Consider the following 13,247-nt stretch of genomic DNA (forward strand, 5'->3'; position numbering starts at 1 on the left):
TTTTTCATGATTTAGACGTGGGTGACTTTTATGTTTGCGTTCCTGCAGACTGTATTGAGACTGATAGGATAATGTCATTACAGGCTAGACTAGACTGTACAGGAAGTTATGTATAATGCATGCAGTCTGCTGAGGAGATTGTGGTTATAGACTTTGGCAGAGAGAGAGAGAGAGAGAGAGAGAAAGTGGTTCTGTGATATCAATTTTTTAGCTACCTTTGAGAGACTCCTTTTTTTTTTTAAAAGCGAAAAATGTGATGCCCAGTTTAGAGATGAGAGGAAATTGCAGCTTTTTAAAGACAGGTCATCCATCCTTCCAGCCAGCCAGCCAGCCAACCATCCATTCATGAAATTATACCAAAAAGATGAGGTTAATCACAATAAATTCATGATTCAATATGGGAGGCAATCACATTTTCACATATTGCATATTGGGTTGGTTTGGATAGGACCCCCCCCCCCCCCCCCCCCCCAACACTTCCCTGTGTATCCTTCACAAATGTTATGAGGTTCTCGTCACTGGAATGTTGTATTTGCTTAATGCCAAAAATGTCCTCCCTTCTTCTAACAAATTAATTAGATTTTCGATGACAGCCGCCTGCTGCCAAAAGTCCTTATGCAAAATATTAAAATCTTGGCTGCAAGTGCTTATGTAGCTATAACTTAAAATTGCGACTCACTAAATTTACAAAGTCTAAAAGCATGCTTAAAGAAAAATGGTTTTAGTATAAGTCTACAACTTAGCAAAATGTGGAAAAAGTGAAGCAGGATGTATTCCCTCTTGAGGCATTCCATAACAAACAATATTAGGTACATTTTATGAAGCCATTGCCAACCTAAAAAAAAAAAATAAATATGAAAATTAAAACCTTTTTCTGTAGCCTTTCTTGGTCTCCTCTTGCGTTGTTGTAGATGGAGGAAGTACAGTTTGTGTTTCATTTGTCGCTGCATCAGCACACGAAACGAAACAATGACAATAAAATAACTTGGCAAACACAAACCTTGGATGTTAACAGAAAACGAGTTCAAAACAATGTTCCGGTCAAATGCTAAAGCACACAGAGGTGTTGACACAAGCGTCCTCATTAAAGCAAAACAAAGAGGAGTAGGCAATTTGTGTCAAAAAAAGTTAGACTTGTATTTTATTATTAATGTGTCTTAGTAACAATTGACATTTAGAAAACCATAAATTAGCAACTTTTTGGTTGCTTGCTGTTGCAATCTGGTATCACCATATCATTATGTTGTATAATTCATACATTCAGATATTTATTAAAGGAATTCATAAGGCAAATGCAAGAAGATAAATAAGTCCAGAAAAGGTGCTGAGTCCAGATACAGCAGCACTGAAGACCACAGGCACAAGCTTTCCTACATCTATGATGTATGCCTGGTTCTTCGCAGTATAAATAAGGTAGACACACATTGTATATAGAATTTATTAAATACAAACTACACCGTCTTTCTGTTGTCATGCAATTAAAAAAGTTGTCTCTGCCTCTTTCTGTAACAGTTTTCGGACGATAATGGAGCTCTTCGCTTGCCGTTGAGAGACAGACGAGCCTCAGTTTCAGGCGTGCAATTGCTAGAATTTAAATAATGTGCTGATTATTGCAATATTCTCAACAAAAGACAGTGCAAAGAGCACAGCGGAGCATTTCCTAACGTTGTTTGCGAGTCATTAGCATAAAAACGGTATAATCAGTGTAGCGGTGTAATGCCGGGACATGAGTTTGAGAGCTGGGAATGTTGTTTTTGTCGATTGTCATGCAAGCGTGTGATTCAGACGCCGGTGTACAAGCACCACACGGACCTGTGTTTGTCTGACAGGCTGGATTTGTATTTGATGAATAGAGCACAAAAGCCAGTGATTTTCGCAAATACATTCAGCACACAATGTGAAAACATTAACAACAAAAACTGCTGCAAAATAATTAGGTTACTACTAACATGAGTGCTGAGACTCCAAATAAGAACGAGGCTGATTGAGATGTAGTACTTTTGCTTCGCTTGCGACCGTTCCAGCATATCTGCTGTGCCTAATAATTGCCTTTGTGGGGGAAAAAAAACCAAAAAAACGTGGCTAAACAAAGTTTAAGTCAAGTCATATTCATTAATTCACCAAGCATGGCTGCGACCAGCTGGCTAAATATAGTCAAATGTGATCTTTTAGCCCCAACAGTGATGCTTTAAATTTCACTTTAATTGTAAGGGATTTTTATGAGTTCAATCTCTCTTCCGAAATTGCTTTTGTGCTCCAGCGGAGTTTTGTTTGCATCTTCAATCACCAAATAATCATTTACATATCCAAGATTGCGTTGCACACAATAGGCTGCAGGAGGGAAGTGCTCCCCGGAGCAGCAGAGTCGCCCCCGTAACGTCGCTCTGCGCTCGGCAGCTATAGGTAGCCGTACCTTTCCAGGAGATTATTGATCCCCAAGAGGTGTGGGCGGCCAATTAGGAAAAAGTGCAGCTTTCCCCCCCGAAAAGCACTCTTGTAGCCGTTCCACATGTCAGTTTCTCTGTTGTACACTAAATGTATTTACTCTCAATGCCTTTGTATTGTTGAATACTCTTTCCCGTTTGTTAGCTGTCCTGCCTAACAGGACCTCTCCTACTAAACAACATGCAAGCTGGGAAAATAATTTCCCCATTGACACTAGATCACATCTCTGATGTATGTTTTCCTGCTTAACATTCCTGTGATGGTTAGTCGTGGATTACAGAAGAGTAAGCGGTGTCTCGTTTTGCATTGCTGTCTTAAAACTTAATTGTTTCAGTGCTGATGTGTATACAGCGTAATTATCTCCAGTCCACTGATGGTCATTGTCGGGGGGGTTGGCGTATAATTAAGCTGCAGTAAAGCGGACCTTTTACTCCATCGTTTGGTGGTATGTTTGGAAGATTACTGAAAACAAGATATGATGGTTAAGTCCTCGTTTGTTTTCATGTCAGGGAATTTCAGAGTGAGCTGCTTTGGTGTTTATCTTGCGTGGTTCTACTGCGCCTGATGGTAAATCCCTCAGGTCAGAGAGCGAGACTTGGTATAATGGAGACTGGATTACATACACATTAAGAAATGTGTTTGTTGGCTACTATATTTAGCAGTTTTTTTTTTTAATAAAAGCCAAATTGCCAAAAATCTGTTCTTATTTTCTCTAATTAGTGTAGATTTTCCAGGCAGCCTAGAGATTGTAAAGTTTGGAAAAGTATGGACTAAAAGATTGAGTTTTCAGCTCTTCTATGCGACTTCATGACATAAAATAATACAATGCAGTCCGCAGCAGGAGAACTTGCCTTCCATCACCTTCTACAAAACTCGTCGTTGCACATGTCACAACAATGAAATGCAGTTTGCATCCATCCAGAAGAAAAATCTAAATATATATCGCAACTGTAGAGTGAAGTTTAAAAAATGCTAACATTTAATTTCCCTTTTTGCTCATCAGAGTTTTTTTTAATATAAATCGAATTTAAATTCATTACAATATTTAACAGACACCTGAACATCCCAATAATTCATATGTAAAAATGACCATTACTTTTGGTTTGCTACGTCTCTATTTGACTGGACACATTGATCACTTTGGGTTTGCTTTTGTTGTTGTTTTAATTGACACAATCATCATTCTGCCACTTTTTGCTTTCGATTTAGCCAAAGTTTGGTGAGCTTAGCTCACCTTGAGGTCTTCACATACCTCTCTGTGTCCGTGGATGAAAGTCGCTAACACACTAAAGACAAGCGACGGCCTTTCCACAGAGAGAAATATTGTTTTGTCACTAACGCCGTTCTCCGGTTTGGCAGATATGTCGCAGAAGAGATGCTTATTGGCAAAGTGGTATGCAGAACACTATAACCAAGGGCCTGAAACACTCTTAACAAACAAGCATGGTGGACAATTAGATCTCTGTAGGACATCCAGACCCATACCGACAAGCACGGCTAACAAGCCGAACAGTGTGGGCCACAGAGTAGATCCCAAACATGCTAGTAGCTTCCGAAAAAAAATAGATCACTACATCGAGTGATCTAGAGACCGCTTACTCTACCCTGGAACCTCCCAGTTCTCTGGTGGATCATCCAGCTGGATGTGGAAGATCACAGGGCTACAGAGGGACAATGAAGCTAGTTTGCTGCTAGTTAATCCGTGTTTAACAGCTGGTAAATGCTGAACTGTGTTCACAAATTATTTGCCTGGTGAATTTCCTTGGTTGGATGCCCACAGTAAAACCTGTCCCTCACTGGCTGTACAAAACCAGACGGATGATGTTGAACACAAACCGCTGCAGAAAGACGTCAAAACATTGAGTTGTTGTTTTTATTCATCATTCCTACAAAAAAAAAAACTTGCTATAATTATGCATTCCAAATTAGCTTTTTTTTTTTTTTTTTTGTCAGCGGTGGGTGAATCACTGTGGCAGCAAATCAGAGCTTTAACAATCAGATGTTATGTAACGCATTTGGAGTTTCATAGTGGAATATTAATGCCTTCCCTTCTCTCTTCTGGAGTTCTTCAATTTCTAGCCTGCTCGACATTACGTCACCGAGGATTTGGAAAACAAAAACACTAACCACTTCTTCTGCCTGGTGAATAATGGCCTCAAAGAAAAGAACAAAAAGAGAGAGAGAAGGAGAAAGCAGGCTGTGAGAGAGAGAGATTAGGTTTTCTTGGTCTTTTCAGAGGTCTCACCTCGCTCCTTTTAATTCACCGGGGAACATAAAAAGGCTCAGTCTTCTCTACCTCTGCTGCGTCTCCCTCGTCGGGAACTAAACTCGGCACACCTTTCTCCTCCTGCGCACGGCACTTATCTCTCTTTGCATCACTCCCTCTTACTCTCACTTCATCCTTTCAGACCATTGATTTTTCACAGCATCCATAAAATATTTACAAAGTGTGGGCAGACTTCTTTTTCTAGGACTTTAAAGAAGGGAAGGAGAGATCATTTTTGAAAGGCAGCGGCACAAGGAGAGAAGGAACAGAGGAGGAGGAAAAGCAAAGGGATGGAAGGAGGCAGATAAGGGCATTGGAAGTCCACCCAAAGTTGCTGCTTGAAGAGCAATGCTTCCCCCACCCTGAACCTGCCGATGATTATGAATAAATAAAAACACATACTGTACTGATGAATATCGCTTGTGAGGTATTGATTGGGATTGGGGTTTTTTTTGTTGTTTTTTTAAAAAAAAATGTAATTTACCAGTTCACAAGCTCAAAGCTTGGTACTGCTCCTATATAACTCTGAAGATGCGAAATCAAGTAAGAAAAGTTCACAAAACGGTCACATAGACGACGCATTATCTCTACACTGGAAAAACACAAAACCTTACAAAGTATTTTTCTTCTAGTTTCTAGTGCAAATATTTTATTACACTTAAAATAAGACCAACTAACTAAAACGTAACTTTTTAGCAAGATATAGAGACTTGTTTTTGGTAAATAAGACCTTAATATTGATGAAATAGTACTAGTTCTATTGGCAAAAAAACCCCAACTTAGAACATGGGAAAAATATCTTTTTTATAAGTTAAATCCGCCAATGGAACCAGTACTTTGTCATCAATAGTAAGAAATTATTTACCCGGAAATCTTGCTAAAAGTTACCTGTAAGTTAGTTTTGGCTTATTTCGCGTTTGCTAAGATATTTGCACTAGAAACTAGACCAAAAGCACTGGGTAAGATTTTGTGTTTCTGCAGTGTATGAACAAACAGAGTAGGATTTGCCTCTCTGCTGAAGTTCTCAGTAAGAAAATGTTTTGCATATGTGACCACCATCATTTAGGAAGCAGCATTTAATCTCCAAAAATATTTTAGTGAGCTTTTAGTTTGGGTGCACTTTAAAATTTCGCTGCCGAGTTTGTGACATTCAAATCCGCCATCCATCCATTTGTTAACATAACTCCACCAGCTCAAGCTGCTTGGTTCTGCCCACCTGTTTATTCTCATTTTAAGCGCAGCATTTCACTCAGAAATATACATTTCTACCCAGAGCTCAACGGGGGGCATGTAAGGCTGGGTTTTAAAAGGAGAAAATACCAAGTAGTCATTCCTCACCAGAACATAAAAGTAGTTTTGCATTCTTGAGTTTCAGATAGGAGAAAATCCACCAAATGGTGTGAAAAGCAGACATTACCACACCATATTTCTTAAAAAAAAAAAAACTGGTGTAACAAACAACTGCTTGACCCCCAAAAATTAACTGGTTTGATAAGTTTGCAAACTTAAACCTGTGTAAAATACCCACCGATATGGACATATTCAAAAAAATTGGAACATTATTGAAAAGTTTATTTATTTCAGTAACTTAATTCACTAAGTGAAACGAGTTGTATGAATGGATTACACATGCCGATGTTTTCAAGACTTCATTTCTGTTTTTAATTATGAAGATTTCTTTTTATGCTGACAGATAATAAAATGATTAGAATATTACGTCAGACAAATGCAATCATTTATTTTCAATGGCAACACATTTCCATTTTCTGAATGCCTTCAGATTAAGCTTAGGCAGGAAATATTAATAAAATTAAATTAGTTTTGATATTAGACAGAGAAACGGCAAGTGGGTCTAAATATAAAGAAATTGTGCTCATTTATGTTGATCTTTAAAGAGTCTTCTATGGGCCTGGTGAGATATTGTAATACTGGTCTATCATGTCCTCTCTGTATTGCACAACATCAGTCATGTGCTTCATTGCAAATTGGATCAAATCAAATTGCATTTGAAAGCTAAATTGTGTCTAGGTTTTGCTTTTTCCAGAAGAAAGATGCACAACTCCAAAATGCGCCACAGAAAATATTAACCCCGTCGTTTTTATTTTGACGTTTTATTTTTACCGTGGTACTGTGGGCATTATTATAAAAGAATGTTGTTGTGCTAGCCTTGTGATCCGTGTCCCTGAATTTGTTTTACCCCAGGTGGGAGGGACCATGTACAACACGGGCCGCCACGTCTCTCTGCGACTGGACAAGGAGCATCTGGTTAACATCTCCGGGGGCCCGATGACGTACAGCCATCGTCTGGAGGAGATACGACTTCACTTCGGCAGCGAGGACGGCCAGGGCTCTGAACACTTGCTGAACGGACAGGCCTTCTCTGGAGAGGTGTGTGTGGATTCAAAAATGTTGAGCAGTCATTGACTTGTGTATTGAACAGACATGGGAAACGATGAATAATTTCAAATGAGTTCTGTTACACAAGAAACTGTGGCCAGTAGTGATTGACGAGAATACTCCAGAAAAATCAAGTGAGACTCACTAGGAAATGTTTAGCAGGAATAGTTGTCCCCTTTTCCAATCCATCAGTGGATAGCTTTAAATTTCATAAAAAGTTGGTCATAAAGCCACCACACAAGAATGAACAATGTACTATATAGGGCACAACATTATGGTCACTAAGCAAGTAAATAAGTTAGGCATTAGGTGAACATTTTCTTCTTAAAGTTGTGTTAGAAGCAGAAAGAAGGGAAATTATTTTTTTAAACATGTCAAAATTCACCCTACATTGCAGTATGATGCTTGTAGAGCTGCATAACCACTGCAAATGCTCTAAAAATCGTAACAATGGGCTGAGCAATGGATAAAAGGAAGAACTTTGATTATGCAAGTTGTTGTGCTGGAATACTGGAGACAGAGATGAAGGTAAATGTAAGGTGGCTCCCCTACTTACTCTATTTGTAAAACTGCAAATATACTAATGTATTTTTGGCAGAAATGACATGGTTTCTGGTTGAACAATGATGCCACTAGCTGAGCTGAAGGATGCGTCTGAATCAACTCATCTACTTTAATTCTAACCATAACCCTAAGAAAATTACAATTAACCCTAGCCAGCTGTGAGAAGGAAAGAACTGAAAAAGGAAGACTGGAAAGAAAATTGGAAGAAGAAATGAACCATATAGAAGCATAAAAAAACACCCCAAAATGACTTCCAACAGCTCGTAGATATTTTTTTCTTTTTATGTCAAGTAAGTGGTATTGACCAATAGCCATTGTGTGTCAATGGCATCACTACTGAGATAAAAGCTGCAGTCAGACAGTGGAAAGGAGTACATAATCACCGTACAATTTTGAGTCTCTTTTTTTTTTTAAACAGAAACATTTTCCTATAAAGATCAAGACGATGTTTTATCTGTTTTCAGCTGGGTTTCCTAAACCTTCAGTCTGCCATTTAAAGTGAAGTGGATGCAATTATATGACCTGGATATCTTGCCATAAGTGACAAATTCATGTATTCTTCTCTTAGTTTAGTTTAGTTTAGTTTATTTCAGACAAACCTTTCACCGACAGTGTAAACGACACAAAGTACAGAATATCCATCCATCCATCCATCCATCTTCTTCCACTTATCCGAGGTCGGGTCGCGGGGGCAGCAGCCTCAGAAGGGAGGCCCAGACTTCCCTCTCCCCAGCCACTTCTTCTAGCTCCTCCGGGGGAATCCCGAGGCATTCCCAGGCCAGCCGAGAGACATAGTCCCTCCAGCGTGTCCTGGGTCTTCCCCGGGGCCTCCTCCCGGTGGGACGTGCCCGGAACACCTCACCAGGGAGGCGTCCAGGAGGCATCCTGACCAGATGCCCGAGCCACCTCAACTGGCTCCTCTCGATGTGAAGGAGCAGCGGCTCTACTCTGAGTCCCTCCCGGATGACTGAGCTTCTCACCCTATCTCTAAGGGAGAGCCCAGCCACCCTACGGAGAAAACCCATTTCGGCCGCTTGTATCCGCGATCTCGTTCTTTCGGTCATTACCCAAAGCTCATGACCATAGATGAGGGTGGGAACGTAGATCGACCGGTAAATCGAGAGCTTCGCTTTTTGGCTCAGCTCTCTCTTCACCACGACGGACCGGTACAGCGCCCGCTTGACAGCAGACGCTGCGCCAATCCGCCTGTCGATCTCCCGCTCCCTTCTTCCCCCATTCGTGAACAAGATCCCGAGATACTTAAACTCCTCCACTTGGGGCAGGACACCCCCCCTGACCCGGAGAAGGCACTCTACCCTTTTCCGGCTCAAGACCATGGCCTCGGATTTGGAGGCACTGATCCCCATCCCGGCCGCTTCACACTCGGCTGCGAACCGCTCCAGCGAGAGCTGCAGATCACGATCTGATGAAGCCAAAAGGACCACATCATCTGCGAAAAGCAAAGATGAGATCCTAAGGCCACCAAATCGGATCCCCTCAACACCTTGGCTGCGCCTAGAAATTCTGTCCATGAAAGTGATGAACAGAATCGGTGACAAAGGGCAGCCCTGGCGGAGTCCAACTCTCACCGGAAACGAGCCCGACTTACTGCCGGCAATGCGGACCAGACTCTGACACCGGTCATACAGGGACCTGACAGCCCGTATCAAAGGGCCCGGTACCCCATACTCCCGGAGAACCCCCCACAGGGCTCCCCGAGGGACACGGTCGAACGCCTTCTCCAAGTCCACAAAACACATGTAGACTGGTTGGGCGAACTCCCATGCACCCTCCAGGACCCTGCCGAGGGTGTAGAGCTGGTCCAGTGTTCCACGACCAGGACGAAAACCACACTGCTCTTCCTGAATCCGAGGTTCGACTATCCGACGGACCCTCCTCTCCAGGACCCCTGAATAGACCTTGCCAGGGAGGCTTAAGAGTGTGACCCCTCTATAATTGGAGCACACCCTCCGGTCCCCCTTTTTGAACAGGGGGACCACCACCCCAGTCTGCCAATCCAGGGGAACTGCCCCCGATGTCCATGCGACATTGCAGAGTCGCGTCAACCAACACAACCCTACAACATCCAGAGCCTTAAGGAACTCCGGGCGGATCTCATCCACCCCCGGGGCCCTGCCACCGAGGAGCTTTTTAACCACCTCGGCGACCTCGCCCCCAGAGATTGGAGAGCCCAACCCAGAGTCCCCAGGCTCCGCTTCCTCAGTGGAAGGCATGTTGGTGGGATTGAGGAGGTCTTCGAAGTACTCTGCCCACCGGCCCACAACGTCCCGAGTAGAGGTCAGCAGCACACCATCCCCACTATAAACAGTGTTGGTGCTGCACCGCTTCCCCCCCCTGAGACGCCGGATGGTGGACCAGAATCGCCTCGAAGCCGTACGGAAGTCTTTCTCCATGGCCTCTCCAAACTCCTCCCACGCCCGAGTTTTTGCCTCAGCAACCGCCCGAGCCGCATGCCGCTTCGCCCGCCGGTACCCATCAGCTGCTTCCGGAGTCCCACAGGCCAAAAAGGCCCGATAGGACTCCTTCTTCAGCCTGACGGCATCCCTCACCGAAGGTGTCCACCAGCGGGTTCGAGGGTTGCCGCCGCGACAGGCACCGACAACCTTGCGGCCACAGCTCCGATCGGCCGCCTCGACAATGGAGGCACGGAACACGGTCCACTCAGACTCCATGTCCCCCACCTCCCCCGGGACGTGTTCGAAGTTTTGCCGGAGATGGGAGTTAAAGCTCCGTCTCACAGGGGATTCCGCCAGACGATCCCAGCAGACCCTCACAACACGTTTGGGCCTGCCAGGTCTGACCGGCTTTCGCCCCCACCATCGGAGCCAACTCACCACCAGGTAGTGGTCAGTGGACAGCTCCGCACCTCTCTTCACCCGAGTGTCCAAGACATACGGCCGCAGATCCGATGAAACGATGACAAAGTCGATCATCGAACTGCGGCCTAGGGTGTCCTGGTGCCAAGTGCACATATGGACACCCTTATGCTTGAACATGGTGTTCGTTATGGACAATCCATGGCGAGCACAGAAGTCCAGCAACAGAACACCGCTCGAGTTCAGGTCGGGCGGGCCGTTCCTCCCAACCACGCCCTTCCAGGTCTCACTGTCATTGCCCACGTGAGCGTTGAAGTCCCCCAGCAGAACAAGGGAGTCCCCAGGAGGAGCACTCTCCAGTACCCCCTCTAAGGACTCCAAAAAGGGTGGGTAATCTGAACTGTCGTTCGGCCCGTAAGCACAAACGACAGTCAGAACCCGTCCCCCCACCCGTAGGCGGAGGGATGCTACCCTCTCGTTCACCGGGGTAAACCCCAACGTACAGGCGCCGAGATGGGGAGCAACAAGTATGCCCACTCCTGCCCGACGCCTCTCACCTTGGGCAACTCCAGAGTGGAAGTATGTCCAGCCCCTCTCAAGGAGACTGGTTCCAGAACCAGAGCCGTGCGTCGAGGTGAGACCGACTATTTCTAGCCGGAACCTCTCGACCTCACACACTAGCTCCGGCTCCTTCCCCACCAGAGAGGTGACATTCCACGTCCCAAGAGCCAGTTTCTGCAACCGAGGATTGGACCGCCAGGGTCCCCTCCCTCTGCTGCCACCCATCCCACACTGCACCCGACCCCTTTGGCCCCTCCCACGGGTGGTGGGCCCATGGGAGGGGGGGCCCATGTTTCCTCTTCGGGCTGAGCCCGGCCGGGCTCCATGGGTAAAAGCCCGGCCACCAGACGCTCGCCATCGTGCCCCCCCTCCAGGCCTGGCTCCAGAGTGGGGCCCCGGTGACCCGCGTCCAGGCGAGGGAACACCAAGTCCAAAGTTTTCCTTCATCATTGGGGTCTTCAGGCTGCTCTTTGTCTGGTCCCTCACCTAGGACCTGTCTGCCTTGGGTGACCCTACCAGGGGCATGAAGCCCCAGACAGCATAGCTCCTAGGATCATTGGGACACTCAAACCCCTCCACCACGATAAGGTGGCAGCCCATGGAGGAGAGTACAGAATATATTTCTTTTAAAAAAGAAACAAACAAAAAAAAACAACAAAAACAAAAACAATAAAAAAAACACATCACATCGGTGATTATGAGTCTGAAAAGGAGTATGCTGAAGTATAACTTATGTGGTCATACCCCTTTTCCAGCTGTAATTTATCACAGTATTTTCAATGTCCAATATCCTTTCTGACAAAGGAAATAATAAGTATAAGATTTCCTCAGCTAGATGAAAATAGTGCATGCACACACATACACATCTGTACACATGCATATATATATATTTACATATACAAACATATATACGTACATACACCCATATACACACCCATCTGCTTATAGACAAAATACACTGTTATTTTCATACCTTTATATATTTGCCCACACCTGCGCCGACATGCCACCTACTTGATGACATCCTACCTAAAGTTTTGGTTCCCAACCAGGGTTATCCCCCTTGTTCTTCCTTATAACTTTGAATAATAGCTGCCTTGAGACCTTTCTTAAAATGTCTCATACTTGGACTTTGCTTCAGCTCTTTAGAGAGTTTATTCCAGATCCTCACACCAACCCCCGAAATGCACAATGTTTTCATTGTTGTACGAGCCTTCAAGGTTCTGAAGTTAAGGTTTTCTCTATAGTCATATCCCCCCACTCTATCGGAAAATAATTGTTGAATCTTTTCTGGCAATATTTATTTCTGACTTTAAACATAATCTGTGCAGTTTGAGACTCTACTAAATCAGTGAATTTCAATAAATAAGAATCTATAAATAGATTGTGGGTATGACAATAAAAATCAACCTTATGAACTAAACGAATGGCTCTTTTTTGTAATGTACATAATGGTTGTAGTAACGTTCTGTAAGTGTTGCCCCAAATTTCCACACAGTAACTTAGGTAAGGTAAAATAAGTGAGCAGTACAGAATGTATAGGGCAGAGGAGTTTAAATATTTTCTAGCATTAGCAAGGACTGCAATACTTCTTACCAATTTAGATTGGACATATCTTATATGAGGTTTCCAACAGATCTTGTTTTGAATCAGTACTCCCAAAAACCTAATTTCAGTCACTCTCTCCACAATCATATTATCAATTTGTATTATTAAATCACTCTTCTCTTTACACTTACCGAACAACATAAACTTTGTTTTATCTAAATTTAGTGACAATTTATTAATATTAAACCACTCCTTCAGTTTACATAAGTCTCGATTCATTTCAAACAACATCTTTCTTAAATCTTCGCCCGTGCCAAAGATGGTTGAGTCATCAGCAAATAATACAAAGTTAAATCTCTTAGATACCTTACATATGTCATTTATATACAAAATAAACAATTTTGGCCCCAACACCGAGCCCTGAGGGACACCACAAACAATATCCAAGCATGAGGATTGGAAATTACCCAACTGCACAAATTGTTGCCTATTGCTGAGATAATTTTTCATCCAGTGCAACACTACTCCTCTTAGACCATAACACTCAAGTTTTCTGAGTAGTATATCATGATCAATTGTGTCAAATGCTTTTTTCAAATCAATAAATACCCCAACAGCATGTTTCTTTT

The 13,247-nt window shown here is 43.6% G+C and overlaps 1 protein-coding gene across 2 annotated transcripts in view; it reads left to right on the forward strand.

Moving 5' to 3' along the window:
• Positions 1-13,247, forward strand: part of ca10a (carbonic anhydrase Xa) — a 280,335-nt gene that overhangs the window by 225,569 nt on the left and 41,519 nt on the right. For both annotated transcript variants that reach the window (XM_032574688.1, XM_032574689.1), the window contains exon 4: positions 6,914-7,099. In XM_032574688.1, the coding sequence (XP_032430579.1) occupies positions 6,914-7,099 (186 nt within the window). The remainder of the gene's footprint in view (positions 1-6,913; positions 7,100-13,247) is intronic.

This window comes from Xiphophorus hellerii, chromosome 10 (genome assembly GCF_003331165.1).
Source record: "Xiphophorus hellerii strain 12219 chromosome 10, Xiphophorus_hellerii-4.1, whole genome shotgun sequence".
In the NCBI taxonomy this organism is placed as follows: Eukaryota; Metazoa; Chordata; class Actinopteri; order Cyprinodontiformes; family Poeciliidae; genus Xiphophorus; species Xiphophorus hellerii.